The following is a 26,859-nucleotide window of genomic DNA, read 5'->3' as shown; positions in this document are numbered from 1 at the left end:
CGGAGAGGTGAGAAATGGGACTGGAAAGAGAGACACAGCCAGGTCCCGAAGAGCTGTGAGGACCATATTAGGGCATCTGGACTTTATCCCGTGGAGCTGGGCTGAGGGCAAGGAGGCGGATGTCAGGAGGCTGTTGTTAAGAATCTCCATGATTTAAAGAGACTAGGGGTGAGGGAGTGGCTTGGAAGGATACTCTGGTGGAGGAATTGGCCAGGCTTGGGGGGGACGGGGGTGTAGGAAGAGTCCAGCTGACCCTCAGGTTTTTGGCTTAACAACCTTAGATGGTCAGGGAGTGGGGTGGTCGTCAATGGCAGTGAGGGAGCCAGGAGGAGGCAGAAAGGGGACAGGGCTGTGAACCCAGGACGCTGACCAGTGTAAAGTCCTGGGCCCAGCTCTGCGCTCTTGCCCCTGCTGGTACTTCCCCGTGCCCCACACACCCCACCCTTGTCATTGCCAGGCTTCCCCTGAACCCCTTGGCTCCCCTCTTGTGCTCCCAGGACCTGGCATGTAGGAGACGCTTGGTACCTGTCTGTTGAACTCAGCTTCTCTGACTTTCTTGCTCACAAGGGTTTGCTCATGAGAAGTCTGGCCCGGTATGCAACTCAGCCCTCCCAGGGTCACTGATGTTGGGTGTGGGCCAATGTGGCTCCTGAGCTCGGCCCTTGGGGTCCCGGCTTGGGTCCCAGGGGAAACAGATGGTCAGAAAAGATGTTCTGCCACCAGCTAGGCATCCAGAGATCTGGGTGCTATCTTACGCCATCCTCCGGACAGGCTCTGAAGGGGACCGGCTGCAGAGGGCCGGGCCTGCTGGCGCTCAGTGCTAGACCCACCTCACCTGCTTTGCTGCTGCCACGACCTTCTGGGGAAGTGTCTGCTCTGAAATACCACATTCCAGCAGGCTCAAGAGGGTCTGGCACACCCGGCCCTCCTCTTGTATGGGGTTGGGCTGTGCAGGTCAGGGCTGCTGTGTGGGGTGTGGCTAGAAACTTCCCTGTCTAGGGGGCCCTTCTTGAGCGTGCAACAGGACTTGGAGGCTGGCAGGGGCTGGGGCGGCCAGTGAGTGGGGCCTGAGAAGAGGCTCCCGGGATAAGAGGGAGGGTTGGGGTTCAGGGGAGCTGCTGGAGCTGGCAGGGGGAACGACTGGGTCAATGGTCCAAGAGGAGCCTGGCCCAGGAGGATCTGGGGAAGGGATGGGCCTGGAACTCTGGGGGCAGTGACTGGAGTTGGCCCTCTGGGTCACCCCTGTGTCTTGTCTGCTTGGGTTCTCAGTTGGAGACTGCTGGGCTTGGGGAAAGGGTCAGGCCCCCTCCCTGCCCCTGGGTGGCTCCCTGGCCCTGAAGGGGCACGGCCCCCCGCCCCTCAGCTCGAGGTGTCCCTGGGAACAGGCTCCTTCTTGCCTCCAGGAACTTGACGCAGTTCCTTTCCCGGTTGTGAGCAGAACTCTATATAAGGGAAGGAAACAGCAGAGCAGGTTGAGAGCAAGCTCTGGTGAGGATGGGTGGCCTGGAGGGGAGGCCCAGGCCTGGGGAGGAAATGGAGCCAGGGCAGGGGCCCCCTCCTTCTCGGGAACCCCCTGCCCAGAGCTTGAGGCTTGAGGCTCAGTCTGGGAGGCCAGTGTCTTCGAGCTGTCCTGGGGGTGCTGCCCTCTTCACCCTTGGGCCTTGTACTTGCCCAGTCCCCACCCCCCACCCGCATGGCTGGGCACTGTGTAGCTGTCTGACTGTGGGCATCCACACTCACCCCTCACCCGGTTCCCAAGCCAAGCCCTGGTCCAGTTGGCGGGGGCTCCCAGCCTGCTTTGGTCTGGCTGGCAGGGGCTGGCTGGGGCTTTATAGAGCCCAGTGGGGATTCGTAATGTGAACTTGGAGGTGCTGGGCTCTCCACACATGGAGGTCATCTGATTGTGTCCACACAGGGCGCGCGGGCTGGGTCCCTCCGGGATCATTGTCTGCATTATTCTTGACTCCCTGGTGTCACCTCAGTGACCAAGTCTTGGAGGATGGCTGATTCCTGGCCACCACAGGTTCCTTGAGTGGGGCCCCGAGGATGAGCAGCAGGCAGAGCTGAGGGCGGGATCCCTGGCTCTGGAGGGCAGGAAGGTGGCGGTGCCCTCCATGCTCTGGGTGGGGGAGAGCAGTAGAGTCTGGAGGGGGCATCTATTAACATGAGGTGGGGATGGGGGCCCACAGATGTTCAGGTACCTGATGGTCCCTTAGGGCTTCCCTGATAGCTTAGTTGGTAAAGAATCCACCTGCAATGCAGGAGACTCCGGTTTGATTCCTGGGTCAGGGAGATCCACTGGAGAAGGGATAGGCTACCCACTCCAGTATTCTTGGGCTTCCCTTGTGACTCAGCTGGTAAAGAATCTGCCTGCAATGCTGGAGACCTGGGTTCGATCCCTAGGTTGGGAAAATCTCCTGCAGAAGGGAAAGGCTACCCACTCCAGTATTCTTGGGCTTCTCTTGTAGCTCAGCTGGTAAAGAATCTGCCTGCAATGCAGGAGACCTGCAATGCGATGGCCCCTTTTCTCTAGACTTCAGGGCTCCTCCCCATCTTTCCCCCTCCCCTCATTATTCTTAGTGTTACCGAACATCTCCTGCTTGCATTAAGCTCCACATCCTTCACCTCCCCTGGTCCCTCTCCTACTCAGGCATCTTCAGTGGCTTCCCAGTGCTGGCAGCTGAAAGCTTTAACTCCTCTGCTGGGTGTTCAGAGTCTCCTATCATCCAGCCTGGAGGGAGACTTTCGGGCCAGTCTGCTTCCCTCCTTCTACATGCCTTTCAATGCCCTCTTTTCCTTCACCCATCCTGTGTCCCAGCCTAAGGGGATTCTTTTAATGTGGGAAGCGTTCCCACCTCCATGCCTTGTTTGTGTGGTTATTTTCTCCTGAAATGCCCTTTCCCCATTGTCACCTTCAAAACCTGCCCATGGACCTCGTAAGCTCCAGGTTCTGAGCAGAGCCCCAGAGCTTCTTGACAAAAATGACCCATGGGCTTCCTGCCCTTCTGGGCTCACAGGGGGAGCCACACAGTAGACAAACAAAAGCAGTGTGTTCTTGAGGCCCGGCTCGGGTGCCCGCTCTTCCATGGAGTATGCCTGGGCAGCCCCTCACTCCCCCCCAGCTTTCTCTGTGCTCTTACAGCCCCGGCTTCTCTGCCACAGCACAGGCTTCATCTGGCCATGGGGACAGTGTGGCTTGCTGGGAAAGGCAGGTATTGCAGGCAGGCCGACCTGGTATCAGTCCTGATGCTGTTACTTGATAGATGTGCCATCTTGGATCTCACAGGATTGTTGAACTGCCTGAGCCTCTGTAAGATGAGGATGCTAAGGACCTACTTCAGGGGGGTCATGAAGAAGGGAGGGTGTCATCGAGGTGAGTGCCTGGAGTTGTTGGGGGAGGCATGTGCAGTGGGTGTCAGCAAGAACTTCTTTGGAAGCAACCCAAGTGTCCGCTGATGGATGGACGGGTAAGCACAGTGCGGTATAGTCATACAATGGAGTAGTATTCAGCCTCAAAGAAGAATGCAACTCCGATACCTGCTGCGACGTGAAAGAGTCTTGAAACCATTATGCAGAGTATGTTAGTTTGTTGGGTCTGGCATAGCAAAATATCACACACTCAGTGGTTTATTTATTTATTTGGCTGCCCTGGATCTTAGTTGCGACACACAAGCTTTTCAATCTTGTTGCAACATGCAGCATGCAAGCTCTTAGTTGTGGCATGTGGCATCTAATTCCCTGACCAGGAATCTTACCCAGGCCTCCTGCATTGGGAGCGTGGAGTCTTAGCCACTGGACCACCAGGGAAGACCCACAAACTCAGTGCTTTAAACAACAGAACTTTATTTTCTCACAGTGTGGAGGCTGGAGGTCACGATCAAGGTGCCGGCAGGTTTGGTTTCCGCTGAGGCCCTCCTTGGCTTGTAGCTGGCCACTTTCTCCTTGTGTCTTCGCGTGGTCCTCCCTTTGCACAGGTCCCCCTAGTGACTCTCTGTGGGTCTTGCTCTTTTCTTGTAAGGACACCAGTCATATTGGATTAGGGCCCACCGTAATGGCCTCACTTTATCTTAATCACCCCTGGGGCTTCCCTGGTGGCTCAGATGGTGAAGAGCCTGCCTGCAGCACAGGAGACGTGGGTTTGATCCCTGGATCAGCATGATTCCCTGGAGAAAGGAATGGCTACCCACTCCAGTGTTCTTGCCTGGAGATTCCCACGGACGGAGGAGCCTGGCAGGCTACAGTCCATGGGGTTGTAAAGAGTCAGACACGACTGAGTGACTAATACACACATTTAAAGGCCCCATCTCTACATACAGTCATATTGTGAGGTACTGGGGGTTTGGACTTCAACCTAAGAATTTGGAGGGATACTTCAGCTTATAACATTTAGCGAAATAATTCAGACAAAAAGACAAATATTGTATGATTCCTCTTATATGAGGTACCTAGAATAGGCAAGTTCATAGGGACAGAAAGTAGATGAGAGGTTACTGGGGCCGGGGAGGGGTGGGGGGGAGTGAGGAATTATTGTTTGATGGGTGTAGGGTTTTTCTATTTTGGAATAATGAAAATGTTCTGGAAATGGATAGTGGAGATGATTATACAGCACTGTTAATATACAATGCCACTGATTTACACTTAAAATGGTAAATTTTATGTTATGTGCATTTTACCATAATTAAAGTGGGGGGAGAGGCAAGCCAGATATGGGGGAGATCTCTTTTCTGCTCAGGATTATATGAAGTGCTCAATCCCCAGACTCAAGTGGTTCTAGTTTGGCTGGGCTGTCCTCCAGCCCTGGGGACCAGGTGGACATGGGTGTGGGGACCCGTGGGAGGCTGGGATGTTGTGTAACCAATCCTGACTTGAGGGAGTGTCGCCCAGCTGGGGTGAGGTCCTGCCACTCGTCAGGTAGTGAGGTGATGGGGGCAGTGGGAGGCAGGTGCCTGGGTTTTCACCTACGACTCTCCCCTTCCGGCTGGTTGACTCTGTTATGATCTCTTCAAGCCTCAGTTTCTTCATCTGTAAAATGGGAGCAGAAATACCGACTCTGCAGGATTGGAGGGTCTCAGAGACGACACAAGCATATGGTAGAATCAGCTCCCTTGAGTAGGTGCCTAACAGATGGCAGTGATTCTACCGTTAGTAGTGGTGACTGGCGCCTCCTGTCCTTGGGCCTTAAGTTGCTTTCATCTTTCCAGAAATCTTTCGTGTGCACCTCCTGTGTGCTGGGACTAGCATGATGAACAAGGCATGCTCCTTTCCTTTAGGGCACTTGATTTCTCTAGTGAGTAACAGATTATAGACAAGGAAATAAACACATCTGTAATTACACATTGTATTTAGGACTGGGAAGGAGAGATAGGAATTCAGGAGAGAGAATATCTGTGTGTGTGTGTGTGTGTGTGTGTGTAACTTAAGGGAGTCAGGGAGGGCTTCTCTCTAGGGTGGTAGCGTTTAAGCCAAAGCCAGAAGAATAGGAAGGATCCAGCTGTGCAGACAGCTGGGCTAAGAACATTTGGGCAAGAAAACTGCATACTCAGAGGCCCCGAGGAAGAACAGAGCTAGGTGTGTCCCGAGGACTGAGAGGAGCCCACCCCTTGGGTGTGGCTTTGGGCCTGGACAAGGTGAATGGACAGAGTGACAGTGGGGAACGGGCCAGGGGGCGGGTTGTGCAGGGGCCCTGACTGGGCTGCCTGCTCTCAGGACTCCCCTGTCCTGGGGGGTCTCCAAGGCTGTGTCCTGTTGTTGGCACTGTTCCCGGGGACCTTTGAAGTTCAGAAAATATTAGTGGGTGGAGGGCTGATGAATGCCAGGCTTTAGCCCCCGTGCCAGGCTATGGAGCTTGGTAACGCTCACATCCTGGCAGCATTCCTGTCTTTCTACCTCCAGAGCTGCATCGTTCTGCTGCAGTGGCCTTGGGCAAGTCGTTACCTTTGCTGTGCCTTAGTTTCTTCATCTGTGAAATGGGGATAAAACAGTATAACTCATACATCTTTTTCCCCTGTGAACTTTAAAGAAACCTTTTTAAATTGGAGGATAATTACTTTCAATATTGTATTGGCTTCTGCCATACAACAACATGAATCAGCCACAAGTACACACATGTCCTTTCCCTCCTGACCCTCCCACCCCATCCCGCCCCTCTAGGTCATCACACAGCACAGGTTGAGCTCTCTGTGCCCATATAGCAGCTTACCACTGGCTATCTGTTTTACACATGATAGTATATATATGTCAACGCTACTGTCTCAATTCATCCTACCGTCTCCTTCCCTACCTATGTCCAAAGTCTGCATTTTTATAAGGATCAAATGAGTCCAGGGAAAGGGCTTAGGACAGTAACAGACACATAGGCACATCCCATAAGCTTTCTTCTTCCTGCTGTTGCTGTGTAGGGCTCTGGGGAAATTCATCTTTATAGGAGAGTCGGCACAGCAGAGAGGGCTGGGGCACATCCCTGTCTACAGCCAGACTGCTGGGGTTGCGTCCTGCCTTCTCTGCTTGACACCTGATTGACTTCTGTGCCTTGGTCTTCTCATCCACAAAATGGGATGCTCAGCGTTGTGGGAATGGAGTGAATTAATTCACGCCAGGTACAAAGCAGAGTGCCTGGCAGGTAGCAAGTTTGATGGGAGTATTTGCTGTTGCTGCTGCTTTTAGTGTTGTTACAGTTTTAAGAATGGAAAGGCTGAGCCTTAGGCCCACCAGCCCTCACCCTCTGTGTGCCGAAGAATCGTGGAGGGAGACCCGGGGAGGAGGCTTACCTGAGGCTGAATTTCCGGGCCTGAGTCCTGGAATCCTGTCCTGCCAGCCCTGGGGAGACAAATGACTGGCACCCCCCCCCCCCCCCCGTGTCTGCCCTCTTTGCATAGGGAGGGCTTCTAGCTGGGGTCCCCTGGGGCCAGTGGGAGTGGTCGCTGCGGACACCAGGAGTGTGGGGCCACAGGGCACGGGCCAGAGTGGCAAGGGGCTCTGGCCCTCCCTGGTACATTCCAGGCTCCTGAGGGGGTGGCCAGGAGCCAGGGTGCTGGAGGGAAGGAGAGAGCCTTTTAAGGAAACATTTCTCTGCTTTAAAAAAAAAAAAAATAGACAAGAAACATTGAAACACACAACAAAGTTAGTGGGCTGGCTGGCGGGCCGGCCTGGAATGCGCAGCTGTGGGCAGTGGGTGGAGGAGGCCCTGGGGGGCAGCAGGCCATGAAGGGGCACCCCGGCATCAGGCCTGCAAACTGGGGGTCCACAGTGCAGATCTAAGTCCTCAGAGAGGACAAGGACAGGACCTGGGGTCAGGTTCCATGGTTCCCCACTGCTTAGGGTGGTACTTGGAGAAGGGAATGGCAGCCCACTCCAGCATTCTTGCCTGGAGAATGCCATGGACATAAGAGCCTGGTGGGCTACAGTCCAGGGGGTTGCGAGGAGTCGGACACGATTGAGCGACTAGTACTTTAGGGTGGTCCTAGAGAAGAGGCTCTCCCTCTTGTCTCAGAGGACACCTGTCCGTCCTGCCTTTGCCTCAGTATGTGTCTGTAACCCCTCTCACTTTCCTAACCCCCAGTCCAGAATGGAGACCAGACGCACTCTCGGGTACTGCAGGGGAAGACAGCGGTGGTGGATGGGACTTGCCAGGGCTGGGAGGCCGTGGCACTAGCCGGCAGCGTCCCGTCCTCTTGCAGCTGATTCCACATTTAGGTTCTCAGCCCTGTTCCAGCTCTAGCTCCGAGAGAAGGAGCAGAGCAGGGTGCTGATCTGTGGGTTGACCCACTCCCACCTGGGCCTGAGGGCCCATGGGTGATAGGAGGAGTGGGACACGAGGGCCTGGCCCCAGGAGGTTGAAACCTACAAGCCCCAGAGTGGGATTTGGGGCTGGGGTGGAAGGAGACAGGGAGGAGGTCACTGCTAGATGCTGGACTCCTGCTCTGAAGGTGCCTAGGGGACAGCAAGCGTCCCCGTGACTGAGAGCTTGTCTGATGGGCAGGGTGCCCTGAAGGTTGCAGCCACCTCCAGACTTCCCTGCCCTTCTGCCCTGTTCTGGCATCCTCCACCCCACCCCTGGTCACTGATTGGCTGTGTGACCTTGGGAAAGTTGTTTAATTTCTCTGTGGCCCCTGTGCCTCAACTGGAGGTATGATATAGTACCTACCTTACTGTTGTTGAAAGGATTACATGGGTTAATGTGGGTAAGGCATTGATAATAATGCCTGGGCTTCCCTGGTGGCCCAGACAGTAAAGAATCTGCCTGCAATGCAGGAGACCCGGGTTTGATCCCTGGGTTGGGAAGATCCCCTGGAGGATGACAACCCATTCCAATATTCTCGCCTGGAGAATCCCCATGGTCAGAGGAACCTGGTGATCTACAGTCCATTGGGTTGCAAAGAGTTGGATATGACTGAGTGACTAACACTTACAAGGTATTGATAATAATGCCTGCTATATATTCATAGTGCACATTCAATATAGTTATTGTTCCTTTTTTTGGCTTCATATATGATTCTCCCAAGTCCTAGAGTAATGTCAAGTACAGGGTGGTAGGTGTGTGTGCTGTGCTAAGTCGCTTCAGTTGTGTCTGACTCTTTGTGAAACTTATGGATGATAACTCACCAGGCTCCTTTGTCCATGGAGTTCTCCAAGCATGAATACTGCAGGGGGTTGCCATGTCCTCCTCCAAGGGTGATAGGTACTGAGACTCAACCCAGGTCACTTTGCTGGAGAATGAGTTGGCAAGGAGCCTTCAGCGTGACTGGGTCAAGAACCCAGAGATGCCAACTCCTAGCCCCTCCACCTCTTCCAGAGCCCGGGGTACATGGTTCCACAGGTGCGGACCCCTTCTAAGCTGGCATGTCAAGCCAGGTGGTCCCTGGAGCTAGTCAGATGATAGAAGAGGGTCAGGGGACAGAAGGGCTCAGCTGAGGGTGACGCCCCTATGAACAGCCAGCTCCAACTGGGGCTGGGGGCTGTCATTGCTCTTCTAGGTGGAGGGGCTGGTTCGCCCACTGTTGGAGAAGGTAGCCACCTGCTCTTTGGCGATCCACGGCTTGTGTCCAGACATCCTTATGCCTGGGGCTGGGGGAGGTGGGGAGAGCTTCCCCCTCCGTCCCCTCTGTGGGCCCCTGCGTGGTGTTCAGGTCAGGAATTGGAGCCAAGGTTGAGGTATGAGCTCCAAGAAAAACGTGTCCTGGCTAGAAAAAAAGGAACACACTGAGTCTCTGATAAAGGCCTCTGCTAATTGTCAGGGTAGTGGTTTGGCTGCCGGGCCCCTGGGGAGGGCGTGTTATCTCAGGGTAGGGAGCAATCCAGCCCCCTCTCTCCGCCCATCTCCCTCTGACTTGAGGCCACGGGGCCACCCCCTCCCTCATCAGAGGAGAAGATGAGGATGATGACAAAATAATAGCTCACCCTCGGAGAGTGTTTCCACCCTCAAGACCTTCCACGTATATTAGCGGAGTGGCCAGTTTCTTTTGAAAGAGCCAACAAGCCCTTCCCCATGCTGTTTCCCCACACAGTCTGGGAAGCTTGGCCAGCCCTCTGCAGCTCTGACCTTTGAATGAGACACCTTGGCATTTGGGAGAATGGAGGAGGTGACTTTTCCTTTCCTAGAGGTCTTAAACATGGTTTAAAAAAAAAAAGAAAAAAAACACCAAATCTTACCATATTGCAGAAAATTTAGAAAATAGAGAGAAAAAAAAAACACCTTATTACCTTAACTCTGGTGCTTTGACCTCCGGTCTTTCTGCATATTTCTTTGTACAGAATTTTAAGAATGTGTCCATTTCACTTTTGCCTCTTCATCTGAGCCCTGTTGCCTAGGCATTGTCTCGTGTTGCTACACAGTCTTCCAATGAACTCTCCTACTGGAGGGTGTCAGTGTTTGTGAACTGAAGGGAGGGGTGTCTAGCCCCAGCTGGTGGGGGAGCAAAATGATCTTGGGAGGCCCTGGGTTTCTATGGGGATGAAAGATGCTAACCTTGCCCTTTCTCTGTTCCTCCCACAGGTGGCTGCCCCCTGCATTCCTCCTTCCAGCCATGAACTGGTGGTGAGTGACAGTCCATTCCTGCCCCGCCAGCCCACCCTCCTCTCTTTCCTCAGCTCTTGCTGCAGCTTACTTTGCCTGCATGCATGCTCAGTTGCTTCAGTTGTGTCTGACTCTTTGCGACCGCATGGACTGTAGCCCTCCAGGCTCCTCTGTCCATGGGATTTCCCAGGCAAGAATACCGGAGTGGGTTGCCATTCCCTTTCCAGGGGATCTTCCAGACCTAGGGATCCAACCCACGTCTCATGTGTGTCCTGCATTGTAGGCAGATTCGTTACCGCTGAGCCACTGGGGAAGCCCCAAGCATCCTGGTAGCCCCCACAGGTGCTGGGCCATTAGGTAATGAGGAGGAAGGGGCCGTGTCCTGAAGCAGAAGCCCAACTAGAAGGAAATGAGTCATGAGGTCCCTTCGTGACTTCATGAGACTCGAGGCCTCTTGTTTCAATCTTGAGACTCAAGTCCTTGGAAAAGCCCATAAAAGGGCATCCTGCTTGTCTCTAGGCCTGGTCAGATGCCTGTTGTCTTGGGGCTTACAGAACAGGGGGATGGCATCTCCTTTGACCTGCCTGGTCCCTGGTCAGGTCCCTTTTGGCTGAGCCCTTCTGTCCCCTGACCCTGTTCTATCATCTGACCAGCTCCAGGGACCACCTGGCTTGACATGCCAGCTTAGAAGGGGTCCACACCTGTGGAACCATGTGCCCTGGGCTCTGGGATGGATGGCATGACCCACAGAGTTCAGGTACCTGGGAAGGTAGTCACATTGAGGTGGCCTGCTGCATCTCCAGGCTCTTGGGCTGACTCTGCTTTTCTGCCCTCCCTCCATGTCCCCCAGCCCCGCACTGCTCCCTCTTTCCTCCAGTCAGGCTTCCAGAAAAGTGTGGATGGGGCAGGACTCCTGTGAGTTATGGGCTGGGGAGAGGGGCCTGCTCCAGACCCATCCCAGCTGGGCTGCTTTGGAATGTTTCCCTCCCTGCCGTCTCTCTGTCTTCTTACCCTTCACAGCTCCCTCCTGCTCCCCAGCCCAGCACAGGAGGCAGGCGGGGCGTGGGGACTGGAGAGGGAGGGCCCTGCCTGCACTCAGGTATGTGTGTGTGCAGGCCTGCACCCATGTGTGTACTTGTTTGGGACTAGAGTTCGTGATGGAGGGCCCAAGTGGGCACCATCCCACTGACTGGTGTGGCGGTGCCTGTGGTGAGATTGACGTGGTGGGAGTTTTGGGGAGCAAGGGCCCAGTGGGGCCCAGGCAGTTGGAGGTGTCTGCACATGACTTGCTCAGCCTGGATGCTGGCGTCTCACTTGGGTTTCCTGGTCTTTTCTCTTCTGACACCCACGTGCTGTGTGACAGTGGGCCAGTACTGCCCTCTTTCTGGGCCTCAGGTTCCCTTTTTGTCAAAGAAGGGGGTGGCACTCGATGCTCCAAAGGCCTTCTCAGTTCTGATACATATCCGCCTCCCATCCTTCCCCTCCCTATTCAGGGTCATTGGTGGAATGAAATAAAGCATGCAAAAAAAAAAAAAGTATGCAGAAGTGATTATGACTCTTAGATGTCTCTTGGATGCAGAGCAGAGTCACTGCCCTCTGCCCTCTCAGTCTAGGCCCTGCCATGACTTGCTCGGCCTGGGTACTGGAACATTCCACAACCTGGCTCAGGCAGGAGTCCCTTCTGGTATCTAATTGCAGTTCCTCCAGCTGGAATGCCAACCTGTTCCCTTCTGTTCCAACCTGTGACCCCTCCTCACATAAACAAAGCTCACAAGACTCCCAGAGGTCAGGCATTCCATGTCCTTTCCTCGCATCAGCCCCTCCTTCCTTATCTCACTGGGCTCAAATGCTTTTGGGCCTCACCTCTGCCTAGCTGTGCATCTCCAGATGTGGAGTATTCTTTGCACAGAGCTCAGTCAAAGGTCATCTGACAACAGCAGGGCTTAGGGGTCGAATACTGTGGGGATGAGGCCAGAGTGCAGGCCTGGTTTGGAACTGCCAGGGAGAACTCTCTCTGGGATTGCAGAACGGCAGGCAGGGAGGGGTGGAGAGGAAGGAGCCCACATTTCAGCATTTCAACCCGATTACTACTTGGCCACTGAGAACAGAATGTTCTTGGCTGGTTGAGGATAGTTGGGGGGCTCTGGAGTCTGGGCTCTCCAGGCAGGAGCCACATGCTTGACCTCCAGGAGTCTCGTGAGCTTTGTTTACATGAGGAGGGGTCAGGGATTGGAACAGAAGGGAATAGGTTGGCTTTCCGACTGGAGGAATTGCAGTTAGATACCAGGAGGGATGAGCTTCCCAGGGGGCACTAGTGATAAAGAACCCATCTGCCAGTGCAGGAGATATAAAGAGACGTGGGTTCAAACCCTGGGTCTGGAAGATCCCCTGGAGGAGGGCATGGCAACCCATTCCAGTATTCTTGCCTCAAGAATCCCATGGACAGAGGAGCCTGGTGGGCTACAGTCCATAGGGTCACAAAGAGTCGGACACGACTGAAGCTACTTGCACAGCACAGCATGGTACCAGAAAGGACTCCTGCCTGGGCCAGGCTGTGGAATGTTCCCATCTCTAATGTGCCTGCCTGAGCAGAGGGGCTCTGACTCTCGTAGACGTTGCATGAGCCATCTGTTGGAGGAGTGGTTGCGACAACAAAGATTTCCCCACCTGAGTCAGGATACTCCACTTCCCCCCAGAAGTGATCAAGAGTGAGGGAGTTCCCCGGGGCCTGGGTCTGTGACCATGGACACGTTGGTTAACCTCTCTGGACCTTAGTTTCTCCTCTGCGGGTTGGGAGTTAGTAACAGTACCTACCTTATAAGGCTGTGAAAAGAATCAGTTCAGTCAGTTCAGTCGCTCAGTCATGTCCGACTCTTTGCGACCCCATGAATCACAGCACGCCAGGCCTCCCTGTCCATCACCAACTCCCGGAGTTCACTCAGACCCACGTCCATCGAGTCGGTGATGCCATCCAGCCATCTCATCCTCTGTCGTCCCCTTCTCCTCCTGCCCCCAATCCCTCCCAGCATCAGAGTCTTTTCCAATGAGTCAACTCTTCACATGAGGTGGCCAAAGTACTGGAGTTTCAGCTTCAGCATCAGTCCTTACCATGAATATTCAGGATTAATTTCCTTTAGGAAGAACTAGTTGGATCTCCTTGCAGTCCAAGGGACTCTCAAGAGTCTTCTCCAACACCACAGTTCAAAAGCATCAATTCTTTGGCGCTCAGCCTTCTTCACAGTCCAACTCTCACATCCATACATGACCACAGGTGAAACGAATGAAAGGAGCAAATTAGCTCACTGAATCAGTCTGTGTTCAAATCCTCCAATGGCTGCTCACCCCTGAGAGTAAAGGCCCAGGTTCTTCCATTGGTCTACACAGCCCTACAGTGATGGGCAGATTTCCTTTCTCACTTCATCTTCTGAAAGCTCCCTCCTTCTCTCAGTCTGCTGTGACCACCTGGCCTTCTTGCTGGTCTTGAACATCAGGCAGATACTGCCTCAGGGCCTTTGCACTTGCTGACCTTTTCCCAAGGATACCTGCCAGGCTCTTTCCCTCCTTGAGATCTTTACTCAAGTGTCAGATTTCCCTTCCCCCAGCAACCCACTCTCCCTTTCCTGCCTTCTTTGCCCCTCAGCATGTGTCACCATCTTACTTGCTGATCTCCTTTAAAAGCCTCCCACCAACATGGAGAAGGCAATGGCACCCCACTCCAGTACCCTTGCCTGGAAAATCCCATGGACAGAGGATCATGGTAGGCTGCAGTCCATGGGGTCACTAAGAGTCGGACACGACTGAACAACTTCACTTTGACTTTTCACTTTCATGCATTGGAGGAGGAAATGGCAACCCACTCCAGTGTTCTTGCCTGGAAAATCCCATGGACAGAGGACCCTGGTGGGCTGCCGTCTATGGGGTCGCACAGAGTCGGACACGACTGAAGCGACTTAGCAGCAGCAGCAGCAGCAGCAGCAGCCGCAACATGGAAACATACATTACCGTATGTAAAATAGACAGCCTGTGGGAATTTGCTGTATGACTCAGGAAACTCTAAGGGGGCTCAGTAACGACCCAGAGAGGTGGGGTGGGGATGGAGGTGGGAAGGATGTTCAGGTGGGAGGCGACATGGGTAAACTTATGGCTGATTTATGTTGATGTTTGGTAGAAACCAACACAATACTGTAAAGCAATTATCCTTCAATTAAAAATAAATAAATAAAAAAAAATAGCCTCCCACCACACCAGCATGTAAACTCTATGATGACAAGGGGTTTCTGTCCACTGTGTTCACTGCTGTATTCCCACTATCTGACACACAGTAGGTGCTCAGTGCATGCTTATTGTGTGGCTGGAAGAAAGGCATTCAGCCAGATGCTCAGCGCAGATTAGGTGTTCAATAAACAGGACTGTTGTCCTCTGACTCTTTGTTGTTGGGCCATGGGGGTCTATTAGGGGGGCCAGTCTTCAGCTGGAAACTCTGATACTGTCCCTGGGGAGGGAAAGTGGCTCAGGGGAAGCCGGGAGAAAGTTTGGCTTCCCCTAGAGAGCACTCAACACCTGTTTCCTCACGGCAGGCAGGCAGGCAAGGGCTTTGAGCAGGTTCAGAAGAGGGAGGAAAGGGCGGGTCGTATTTTTCCTTCCTTTTCCCTTCCATGCCTGCCCTTCAGCCTCTGCAGAGCTGGTCTCTGGGCTCCCCAACTCCTCCCTCTTGCCTCACACCGTGTGTTCGTCTTTCTGTTGAGTTTTCTCCATGTCCCCAGCTCTCCCTCTGGCCTTCTCACCCATCTCACTTCCGTTCAGCCCGCACCCCGCTGCCCCAGGATCGGGACCACTCATCCTTGGGCCCAGGATCTCTGCCAGCCTCAGGGCCCTGCCAGCCAAACATTTTCCAGCCTGTGCCAGGCCAACCAGGGCAGAGTGGCTTAATCTTCAACCCGTATTTTCGTCTTACTCAACAGATGTTGCCCAAGGGCTTGAGGAGAAGGGTCCTAGGGTCACCACCCTCCTGTGGGGTCCACTGCTGGGGGCAGGCTGGAGAGGGGTGAGGGTGTGCTTGTTGGGGATGCTCCTGATCCTTGGAAAGCGCTGAGGCAGCTCTTCTCAACTTCGGAAAAATAAGAGTCCAAAGGAATTTCCCGAGGGTGATGGCCAAGTGCAGTGGCCACTGAAGTGGGCTGGATCTGAGCCCTTCTGCACCCAAAGCCTGGCACCCAGGAGACCTGGGTGGGGGGAGAGCTGTGTGGGCCCTGCTTCTCCTCTGCAGGCCAGCCCCAAAACCAGGACGTGAAATGTCCTGCGGAACAAGTCCTATTGAATCACAGGTGGGGTGAAGAGTATGTGGTGGGGGATGGGGATGCCAGGTTGATTTCAGTAATCAGAGCAAGTGAAAAGCTAACCCATGTATGGAATTTCCTCTTTGCAGACCTTTGTTGTGAGAGCTTTACAAAAATAAACTCATTTATTCTTCAGCACAGTGCAGTAAAGGAGGTGCTGTGATAACCCCCATGTCTCAGATGAAGAACCCTGATAAGACCTAAGGCCGCAGAGTTGTTTGGAAGGGGCCCTGGGGTTTCACCTCAGTAGCCTGGCACCAGGGTCCACACTCATAACCATGACTGGGACTGGTTTATTACACAGCAGCTGCGGTTCTCAGAGCCTTTCCCCTGATGCTGGGCTCCCCCAGCCCACAGTGACTTGTGTGGAGGTCTGGACAGGTGTGGGCCCATCCTGGGGAGAGGAGCAAACTGGTGCTTAGAAAGACCAGGTGACTGGTTCACGGTCACACAGCAGTGGGGGGTAGGCTGGATCAGGAGTGGGGTTGTGGATTCCTAGGCCAGCTTTCCCCCCGATACCCTCAGTGATTGCTGCTGATGTCAATGCCTGCTATTGCCAAGTGGGCTTCTCCTGGATTTCTTCTTCTAAACAGTGCTAGTCACGAGTCAGAGGGCCTGGGATTTAGGGGCCGGTCTATCCATCCATCTATCTGCCATCCATCTTGTAGCTCGCCAGGCTCCTCTGGCTATGGAATTTTCCAGGCCAAGAGTCCTGGAGTGGGTAACCATTCCCTTTTCCAGGAGATCTTCCCAATCCAGAGATTGAACTTGAGTCTCCTACATTAGCAGGCAGATTCTTTATCACTGAGCCACCAGGGAAGCCCCATAACCCACTCTCCATCCATCTATCTGCCCTCTGTCCTACCAGCTAACATCTCCTGAGCACCTCCCTTGTGCTGGGCACTGTTTTCATGCTGGTTCTTTTCTGCCGAGTGCCAGGGCTTCTGGAGGGCAGATGTGGATTCAGTGGGCACGGAGCCACAGCAATGAGAGGACCACAGGACATCTAGTCAAATCCTGCTCTTTCTTAGGAGAAGAAACTGAGGCACCGACATTGTTTTTTTCACTCTGATTCACTTTTTTTTTTTTTTTTATTGTGGTAAAATATGTATGTGCGCACAAAGTCTCTTTGGTTATGTCCAAATCTTTGCAACCCCATGGACTGTAGACCTCCAGGCACCTCTGTCCATGGAACTCTCCAGGCAAGAATACTGGAGTAGGTTGCCACACCTTCCTCCAGGGGATCTTCCCGACCCAGGGATCAAACCCGTGTCTCCTGCGGCTCCTGCATTGCAGGCGGAATCTTTACCGCTGAGCCACCAGGGAAACCTGTGGTAAAATACACATAACATAAAAATTATCATTTTAATCATTTTGGAGTCCACAATCAGTGTATTAAGTACACCCAATTCATTGCACAACCATCACCACCATCCACCTTCAGAACGCTTTTCATCTTGTGAGACAAAAAGCTCTACACCCATTAAATAAGAGCTCTGTAGTCCCTGCCAGCCACCTTTCTACTTTCTGCCTCTGTGAGTCTGATGACTTAATGTACCTCATGAGTGGATTCATACAAAATCTGTCCTTTGTGACTGGCTTATTACCCCCAGAGTAATGTCCTCAAGGTTCATCCATGCTGTAGCACGTGTCAGAATGTCCTTCCTTTTTAAGGCTGAGTAATGGGGTCGCAAAGAGTCGGACATGACCGAGCGACTGAACTGAACTGAACACTCCATTGCATGTACTGTTGTTTGTTGTTCAGTTGCTGTGTTGTGTCTGACTCTTTGCGACCCCATGGACTGCAGCACGCCAGGCTTCCCTGTGTATATACCGCATTTTACTGACTCATGTATCTGTCAATAAACACTTGGGTCATTTCCACGTTTCAGTTACTGTGAATGATGCTACTATGAACATGGTCATATAAATATCTCTGTCAATCCCTGCTTGCAGTGCTGTTGGGTATATTCTCATGAGTGGAACTGCTGGATTACATAGTAATTCTGCTTGTGGCTTTTTTTGGAGGGACCACCATACTCGCCCACAGTGGCTGTACCATTTTGTATTACAACCGGTGGTGCACAAGAGGTTCTAACTTCTCCACATCTTTGCCCAAACTCTTTGTTTTCTTTCTTCTCCTTCTTATTTTTGATAGTAGTGGTTTGATGGTTGTGAGGTGGTGGTCCTGAGATTTTCAGATGACTTGCTCAAGGTGTCCCCGTGTCAGATCTAGGGTGAGGAGGCACCAGGCTGCCTTGTGGAAGAGAAGAAGGCCCCAGAGAAGCACGTGGAGCCCCCCAGCCCAGCACTGCCATCCTGCTGTCCATCAGGGAGAGTGGCTGGCAGTGGCTTTAGTTCATCTGAACTCCCAACCTCGATGCATTTCATCCCAGGGCACTGAGTGGGCCAGGGGGCCATCTTTTGGAGATTCTGGAAAATGGAGCAAAGCCAGGAGAGATGAGCCTGAGAGAGTCCTGATTTTCAAAGGAAAGGGCAAACTCTGAGCATTGCATTCCAAAAAGGATTCGCAGAGTCATGAGGGGGGATGGAAATGAGTTTGTGTGCCCCCTTGACTTGGAGAAGGCAACGGCACCCCACTCCAGTACTCTTGCCTGGAAAATCCCATGGATGGAGGAGCCTAGTAGGCTGCAGTCCATGGGGTCGCTAAGAGTCGGACACGACTGAACGACTTCACTTTGACTTTTCACTTTCATGCATTGGAGGAGGAAATAGCAACCCACTCCAGTGTTCTTGCCTGGAGAATCCCATGGACAGAGGAGCCTGGTGGGCTGCCGTCTCTGGGGTCACACAGAGTCGGACACGACTGAAGTGACTTAGCAGCAGCAGCCCCCTCAACTGCCTGGTGTGGAGAGGGAGGGTATGGGGTGGGGATGTGGGTATAGAATGGGAATGAGACCTTCCTGAAGGACAAACTGGCTTCCTTGCCATTGCTCTCCAGAGGAGCACCTCCTAGGTGGAGGGTCTCATAAAGAGCAGGAGACCTGGGTATAGAGAAGAGTTTTCTAACACCTAAAATGGACCGTCGGGGCTGTCTGGTGGAGTCACTGTCTGTCACTGGAACACATCACACTCACTGACGCCTGGTATGGTGCAGATGAAAGGTTCTCTCGCTGTGGGGGGTGCTTGGGTGGAAGTCCTCAGGGCCCACTGAGGTCCCGTCCTTATATTGGGCTATGAAGGGATGTGGTCCCCAGAGGGCAAGGTATCCATGAATGTGCTAACCACATCCCCTTTGACTCCCACTGGGAGAGGGCCCAGTTGGGTGAAGGGCCTCGCCCTGTTTAGTGGGAGAGAGTGAACTCTACTGTGGAAGTGAACTAGTGGCTGTACTCAGGGGTTTTGACCAGAGGTAACCTTGGGGTCCAAGGAGGCAGCCATCGCTCTGCTGCGCTGGGCGGGCAAGCCTGCCTCCTGTTTCAAGTCCAGGTTAAGACTTGAGCAAATGGACAAGAAGAGGGAAGGAGGGTGGGCCTTCCAGCAGGCAGCAGGGCTGAAACGGAGAGGGCTGAGACAAAAGACCAAGCTTGGGGGCCAGAGCAAATCCAGCGCCCTTGCTGGGGGGATGAGGGGCCGGGCCGTCTTGTTTCTTTGGCTCTGGCTGGGGTGCTGGTGGGAAGAGCCTGAGTGTGGGAAAGGAGGCGGGAACCCAGGTGGCATGGTGGTGGGCAGTGAGGAGAGGAGAGCAGAGGATGCAGATAAGAGGAGGGGGAAGGAAGTGGAGTCCACAAGGGAAAAGGGGCCAGATAAGGGAGAGGAATCCAGAAGCCAGGTTGGGGAACTTGAACTTGATGAGCCAAGCACTAAGGGCCATTGTGGGTCCTGGAGTGGGGAAGTGACCCAAAGCAGGCGTTGTGAGTGAAGTCTGCCGCCAGCTGTGGGGTGTGGCTCAGGGGCGAGGGGGCTGCCAGGAGGAGGGCTGGTAGACCAGATGACGCTGGCGTAGTCGTTGGGTGGAAGACTTGCGCCAGGGCAGCCAGGGGGTCATGGAGGAAGGGCCTGGGGAGGTGCACACTCGCAATGCCCTGACCGAGAGGGAGGAGAACAATGTCCACAGGGAGGAGAGGGTGGCAGGAGGGGGTTAGAAGTATTCCAGCCTGGCTCAGGGCCAGCCTGGTGAGCACAAGCAAGCAAGACAGGGTAGGGGGGCGGGGTCCACAGTTGCCCAGCCTCAACCACCTGGAGTCGGGTCCTGGGTCCCTCAGGGTGAATTGGGGGGACCCTGAAGACAGGTGTGAGCTTGCCTAGGCCCCTCCTTGGGGGTGCAGGGAAAAATCAGGCATCACATTCCATTTGTTCACATCCAGCGTGCTCTTTTACTCTGGTGGCCTTGGCCTGCCCAGGAAAGGATGTGGCCTCTGCAGCAATTTCATTCAAAGACTCATGGGCCCTGGGCTGCTGGGGCCCTCTCCGTTAGCCCCTTGCCCTCCGTTTTGATGACCGCCTCTTCCCGGGATGCTGGGAAATAACTGGAGGCGAAGGGCTGACCGGATCTCAAGTGGAGCTGGCCAACCACCCTGGAAAGTCAGTGTCCTCATTGGCCGAGAGAGATTCAGAGTGCTCCCCTGCCTGCTGCTGCCTTGGTACCAGGTTACTGGTCCCCGACTGGCTGTGGGGCCTGCGAAGTGCCCTCCCGGCCACGCCCCCTCTAAGTGCCCCGTTAATGGTGCTTCCCTGCCTTTCCCTTTTGCTTTCAACCCCTTTTCTTCATCTGCTTAGGGCTCTATTTTGAGAACACACGAACCTAGAATAACGTGGGTCCTCGATTCGCCTCCCAACGGGCAGGCAGTGCTGTCCCTGACCTCACAGTCCATCCGTGGCAGTAGATGTGATGTCATGGGGTCTTTTTTGGCCTGAAAAACTGTCCGAATTCCAGGGCTCCCAGGGGGCAAGAGAGGGGAAGCTGGAGGGGTGAGAGGGGGGAGGGTGTGAGGAATTTCTGGACGGAATGTTCCTCCGGAGGCTGAGTCCGCATTCTGCCCGGCCCTTCCTCCCCCCAGTCCAGGGCTTGCGCACCTCCCCCACCCGCCATGGCCCTCTGCCTTTTCCTTCCTCCAGAACAGCAGCCTACAGACACATTTCTTTCCCAGCCCACCCTCCCTGCCGGCCACCGACGTGTCCTCTTGCATGAACCTCGAGGCAGTCATCCCAGCCACAGCAGCCTCAGCAGACTGGTCCCTCCTCCGGCCCACACCACTGGGGGCGATTAAACCCACTGAGAGGACATGCTTGTCTTTTTTTGGAAAAAAAAGAAAAAATTGAGCAAAGGATGTGCAGCTTCCCTTATCCATCCTGTGGTTCACAGCCCTTCGCATTCAGGAAGTTCTCTCTGATGTCTGATCCCAGTCTCTCCTGCTGCAGCCCATTTCCTCCTCTTCCTCTGGAAGTGTATTGAAGAAGCCTCATCCTCCTGAGGGCCCGAGACAATTAGTTTTTAAGCCGCAGAAGGCTTGTTCTCAACAGGAGGGCAGTTGATTAAGAGTAAGAGGAACTGGATGAAGATTATGCCCAAGAGGAGACTAGCATGAGGTGGATGTAAGGAGCTGTGTTCAAAAACCAGCTGTCTTTATCTACTGGCTATGTGACCTTGATCGGGTGATTTAATCTCTTGGCCCCTCAGTTTTCCTCACCTGTGAAATGGGATAATGCTTACCTGGTGAACATTGGTTGTGAGGACTGATAATCATGATAGTGAAGAGCCCAGTGTTAAGCCCAGGACATCCTTAGTGCCTGCTGAGTCGTTCTTGTTACTGCAGTCACATTATGAAAAGGCACCTCCAGACCAGGACCAGGAGGAGGTCAGGCAAGTGAGGCACCTGGGGAGCAACATGTACCGTGAGACTTGGCCATCAAGCAGTTCCAGGTCCAAACCCTTCCACTTGCTCCTGAGCTGGATTTGAGTTGTCCTGCCTGGGGGCAGGAGGCATTCTGGAAGATCCCTGGTGGGGCAGTGATTCCTCGTTGAAAAGCCTGGGTTTGTCCTGGGATTGGGCAGGGGGCGGGGCCAAATGCGGGCGGAGGGGGGGGGGTACCACCCTTATCTGGGTTCCATCTGCTTCATCCTTCTACTGCTGAGCCTTGAAAAGTGAAAGTGAAAGTCGTGTCCAAGCTCTTTGCGGCCCCATGGACTATACAGTGCATGGAATTCTCCAGGCCAGAATACTGGAGTGGGTAGCCTTTCCCTTCTCCAGGGGATCTTCCCAACCCAAGGATCGAACCCAGGTCTCCCGCACTGCATGTGCATTCTTTATCAGCTGAGCCACAAGGTACTGCTGAGCCTTAGGGGGAAGGAAAAGCAGAGTTGGCCAGCTGGCACCTGCTCACCCCACATGCAGGCCAGCTGGGAATTGGGGTGAGGGGCAGCAGGGGGGCTCAGTGGTGGGCTTTATAAAACATGGGTGCCCACCAGAGTCCTGCCATGCATCTCACTGTGAGAGGCTGAGCAAATCATACCCGTACCTTTCTGTACCTCAGTTTCCCCATCTGTGAAATGGGGAGGGAGGAGATGGTGTCTGAGGAGTGGTGTGCAAAAATAGGGTGTGTGTGTGCACGCTAAAGTTAGGGTGACAGCTGAGGCCTAGTGGGTCTGTCAGCCACTGAAGCCCTGATGGCCTGGGAGGTTCCTGTAGCATACCCAAGCCTCCCTACAGGGCCTGGGACAGGGGTGGCCTGAGGAGAGACCCCTCTTCTGTTACCAGTTCCCTTGCCTTTTTCATTCCCACTAGCCCCAGAACTGGCAGTGCCTGGGAAACAGGGAAGCAGGACTTCAATCCCAGGAGGCCTGGGTGGAGGCGAGGGGTGGAGGAGAGGGGAGGGGAGTGCAGTGTGCATGCTGGGCTATGTTTGCAAACACTGCAGGAAAACACTGGGTGTTGAGATTGGAAGTGTTTTTTTGGAAATTTTTAGCTCCTCAGAAAGCCTCTTCACTAATGTTGAGGGCAGGCCTTTAATGGCTGGCCCTGTGGCTGGCCTCCAGCTGGCGTGGGAAGGGATGCGGGCAGAGGGGCTGGTGCTCAGATGATTGCTGGCAGGGAGAGAAGCTGCTCTTGCCCTGCTGAGGCCTGTGGTTTCTAATATTGCCTCCCTGGTCTGCACTGTGCCAGACCCAGGAGGGGTGGGACAGGAGGGTCAAGGTGGGGCAGGGTGGGGTGGGGTGGAGATGATAAACAACAGCTCACATTTATGGAGAGCTTCCTAAGGGCCCGGCCCTGTTCTGAGTGCTTTCTGTGTTTCATCTCATTTGCATCTCCCAGGATAGGACCGCGCAGTCCTGCCGGAGAGCAGCAAGGACACGGTGACCTGCCTGAGGTCGCAGTTAGTAGCAGACAGTCAGGACGTGGCCTGGCCGGCTGTTGCCAACGCTGCCAGTCTAGATTGGTAGTTTTCATAGTGTTGTCCCTGGACCTGGAAACCTGTTAGAAATGCACATTTTTGGGTCCTTCCCTAGTCCGTGGGTTCTGACCTCTGGGGAGGGCCCAGAGGCCCACCTGAGTGTCAGCAGCCCTCCAGGTGATTGGCAGGCACACTCCAGTTTGAGGCCCCCAGCTCTCACTCTGCTACGCCCAGTCGCGGTCTCTTGGGAGGCTTTCCCCAGAGCAGGACGAGGGGCTCTTAGGGGACTGTAATGGACCTGAGGCAGGTATTCTGTCTGCAGCTTCTCCACCCCACCCCGTTTCTGTCCTTTCTCCCTGTCAGGGAGGCTGATTGTACAGACTGTGAAGAGTGAGGGCACTGAAGCTGGGAGATCTGGGTCCAGGCTCAGTTGTGCTGTGTAGACGTCTCTGCATGCAGAAGGTCCCTGTGAACTGCTCTCTAGGCCTTCTCCTCCCCACAGGAGGCCAGAGCCACTCAGGGTGGAGGCACTTGGGCGTGCTGTGCAGCCCGTGGTCTCCACGTGAGCATCACTGGGCAGGGGATCCGAGGGCGGGGCAGCCTGGCTCTGCCTCTGAGGACTCTGCTGGGTGGGGCCGGCTGGTGGTGGGAGGCTGAGGGGGACCCTGGTCCCGATTGTCAGGCACCTCGTAGAGCTCCGTCTAGGGCAGGGATCCCTGGGGATTTCTTGTGGCTCATTTGCCTCCTGCCCCATGGCCTGTGGCTCAGGAGTGGGGACTCTGGGGGAGGAAGGGGGCAGCTAGGGGAGGGTTAGGGCTGGGCTGGCTGGGGACAGAATGTGGCATCTTCATTGCTCTGCTAAGTCATCCTCAGACTCCAGGTGGGTCAACCGAGAAGGCTGGGAGGGGCTGGCTGATGGACCTCCCCAGCTCCGACTCCGTTCTTGGACCCTGTGCTCCCTCAACCGTCCTAAGCTGCCTTGACCCTGAACTACACAGGAGGTTTTATTCACCTGGAAAGAAGTTTTGGCCTCAGCCTCCTGTCTCTAGTGTGTGTGTGTGTGTTAGTCGCTCAGTTGTGTCTGACTCTTTGCGACCCCATGGACTGCAGCCCGCCAGGCTCCTCTGGCCATGGCATACTTTGTCTCTAGTACAGTAGGGTAAAGTTTGTGCGTTTTTAGAAAGAGCACTACTGCCTTTAGCTCAGCCTGCTTCCTTCCTCCAAGCCTGAAAGTGTGTTAGTTGCTCAGTCATATCCGACTCTTTGCAACCCCATGGACTTCAGCCCGCCAGGCTCCTTTGTCCATGGCATATTCCAGGCAAGAAAACCAAGTGGGTTGCTGTTTCCTTCTCCAGGGGATCTTCCCAACCCAGAGATCAAACCCAGGTCTCTTGCATTGTAGGCAGATTCTTTACTGTCTGAGCTACCAGGGAAGCCCTCCTCCATGCCTATCTTGGTCCAATTCTCTCCCAGATGCCAGAACCTTTCAGAAGTCATTCTGTTCATTCCCCTGTCTTCAGACATGAACAGTGCATCCTCAGGTCCTGGGGATAGGGTTGGGGCTGATGTTTCCTATTCTGAGATCCATTATCTATATCTGGTCCATGGTCATCTCAGTGAAGATTTGTTTTCATGACCTTGACTCATGCCCACTTGCAAGATTCAAGTGCCCCTCTAACCACATCACTGAGTTGGAAACAGAGACCTGGAGACTGTGGTCAGGAGGTGGCCCTGGAATGGGAAACTTTTCTCTTGTGATGAGGGAGTCTGAGGAGCCCATGTTTCAGGATGCCTTTAGTGGGAAGCACTTCTGTTGGTCTGGGTGAGGGAAGGATGGCACCAGGGTGAGGGAAAGGATCAGTCCTCAGGTGTTTAGTGACTGCCCACTACACATCAACCACAGTCTCCAGCATGAGGGATGTGGCAACTGAGTTGGTTAAAGAAAAGCTGCTTTGAATCTGTTTTGGAGAAAAGTGGGATAAGAATCACAAATAAAACAATAGTTGGAATGAGACCTATTCCCACAATGAGATTATTCATGCACCAAGGACCAGATAAATAGCTCAGACAGTAAGGCTTACTGGAGTTCAGAGGTGGGAGACAGCCCCCCTTGCTGGGGTGTTCAGAGAGGGCTTCATCGAAGAGGAGAGCTTGTAGGAAAAGGGGAGAAGCCATTCCACAAGCCAAGTCCTGGATGTGGGAATAGCGAGGAGTCTGGATGGAGCAGAGCTTTGAGGCATGGAGACTGAGGTCTGCAAGGTTGGGGGCAGGGCCCATGTGGGGTGGTCCTTGAAAGCTGGACCACTGCAGTTTCACACAGCTTGAGGCACAGAGACCCAAGATGGGGTCCAACCCTTTTGTTCCCCTTAGTAGTCAGTGGCTTTGGTCCATTCATCTGATTTCTTCTTATTGGTAAAATAAGGCTCAAAGATGGTAAGAGTCCCTGCCCCACTGGGTTCTTATGAATAGACGAAGCGTCTGGTGTAGGTACACATGCCTGGCAGGTAAGAACAGGAGTTGCTTACTCGCTCCTTGTTCCCTTTTGAGGGGTCGGACTTAGGGTCCCTCTTGAGGCGTGTTGAGCTGGATGGTTCTAGGACCAATAGGATTGTCTTCCACTTTCCAAGTTCTGCCCCCAAGCCTGGGGTCAGCACATTGTGTCTGAGTCTTGGGTTGGCTCCATCCAAGCTGTCTCCAGAGGCCTCCTGCCCATCATGGCCTCCAGCCCGGGGGAGAGAGCCAGCCTGGGGCTGTTTGCCCTGAGGCCTCACACTGTGCTGTCTCTCTGTCCACAGCCCGTCAACACTGAGACTGCTCCGAAGAATGTAGTGGACACGGTGAGTGATGGCAGGCGGGGCGGGGGTCAGGGAGCAGCTTGGGGAGGCCGGGAAAGCAGAAGGAAGATGGGGGGACAGTGAACAGATGTGCCTGAGGACACCCTTCTGGAGTAGATTTGTGGAACTTGGGGAAGGGTGGGGACCTTGTGACATGGAGAGCCGGACATTAGACCATCCCCCTGTGTGTTGGGAAATGATTGCTGGGGGACGAGGCAGGCGGGGAGGGAGAGGCCAGTGCTAAAATGTGGTCTTCTTTATTAAATATGTAGCATGTGAGAGAGCCAGGAAGATCTTTCCAAACACATCTTTCTGCCTTAGCAGAAGGACAGATGGTTTCCTCAAGGCTGCATGGAGGAGGAAGGGAAGGAAGTGGGTGGATCGTGCAGTGGGGAAACCAAGGCTGGCAGCTAGCTGATGGGCTTGGAGGACTTGAGTTCATATCTCAACTCGGCCAAGGTTCTATCTGTGAGACTGTAGCATGTCTCAAGCCTGTCTGTGCCTCAGTTTTCTCATCTGCAAAATGGGAATAATGATATCTCCCCAGGAGAGACACACATGAGTGGGTGCAGTTGGCTCCAAGGGGCCTTTAGTGGACAAAGATGCTGCACAAACAAGCAAGACCCCTGTCAGGCCCCCACCTCCATCACTGCCACACCCGGCAGTGAAAGACCCAGGACCTTTTGATGACTTTCCTTGACTTCCCTCCCTGACTGCCTTTTCTTTGTCTCCAGGGAGAAGCAGCCTTTCGGGGTGGAAACACACGGAAAAGCCTTGAGGAAGATGTAAGTATGGGGAAGGGGAGGAAGAGAAGACGTGGTGGTTCCCTGGTGAGTGGGGGATGTGGGGAGGTGGATGACGTCTCACACCTGACTTGTTTGGTGGGGCATCCCTCACAATCTCCTATCTAGAAGGGCAGGCAGGGTTACTTAACTCAATTCCAGACTGCAAGAAAGAAAGTAAGAAAGTGAAGTTGCTCAGTTGTGTTCGACTCTTTGCGACCCCATGGACTGTAGCCTGCCAGGCTCCTCCATCCATGGGACTTTCCAGACATAAATACTGGAGTGGGTTGCCATTTCCTTCTCCAGGGGATCTTCCTGACCCAGGGATCGAACCCTGGTCTCCTGCACTGCAGGCAGACTCATTACCATCTGAGCCACCGGGGGGTGGGGCAAAAGGGTGAGCAGGCCCATGACTTAGCCTCAGTCTTGGCTTCAGCCTCCATCCAGCTCAGCTGGATTCGGGGCTCATTTGCCCATCACTTAAGCAGACCTCAGTACTTCAGGGTGGGGAGGGAGGGTGTGCAAGGGCTGGCTGGGTGGTG

The 26,859-nt window shown here is 54.1% G+C and overlaps 1 protein-coding gene across 6 annotated transcripts in view; it reads left to right on the top strand.

The window, feature by feature from the left end:
• Positions 1-26,859, top strand: part of TNS1 (tensin 1) — a 217,392-nt gene that overhangs the window by 83,120 nt on the left and 107,413 nt on the right. For 5 of the 6 annotated variants that reach the window (XM_055573427.1, XM_055573426.1, XM_055573425.1 and 2 more), the window contains 3 exons: positions 9,992-10,033; positions 25,497-25,538; positions 26,270-26,320. In XM_055573427.1, coding sequence (XP_055429402.1) covers positions 9,992-10,033; positions 25,497-25,538; positions 26,270-26,320 — 135 coding nt within the window. Of the gene's footprint in view, positions 1-9,991; positions 10,034-23,574; positions 24,952-25,496; positions 25,539-26,269; positions 26,321-26,859 lie in introns of those variants that run through there. The other variant, XM_055573428.1, reaches the window with a different exon arrangement.

This window comes from Bubalus kerabau, chromosome 3, assembly GCF_029407905.1.
Source record: "Bubalus kerabau isolate K-KA32 ecotype Philippines breed swamp buffalo chromosome 3, PCC_UOA_SB_1v2, whole genome shotgun sequence".
NCBI classification, from domain to species: Eukaryota; Metazoa; Chordata; class Mammalia; order Artiodactyla; family Bovidae; genus Bubalus; species Bubalus kerabau.
The sequence above is the reverse complement of the archived record's forward strand: the minus strand, read 5'-3'. Positions and strand labels throughout refer to the sequence as shown.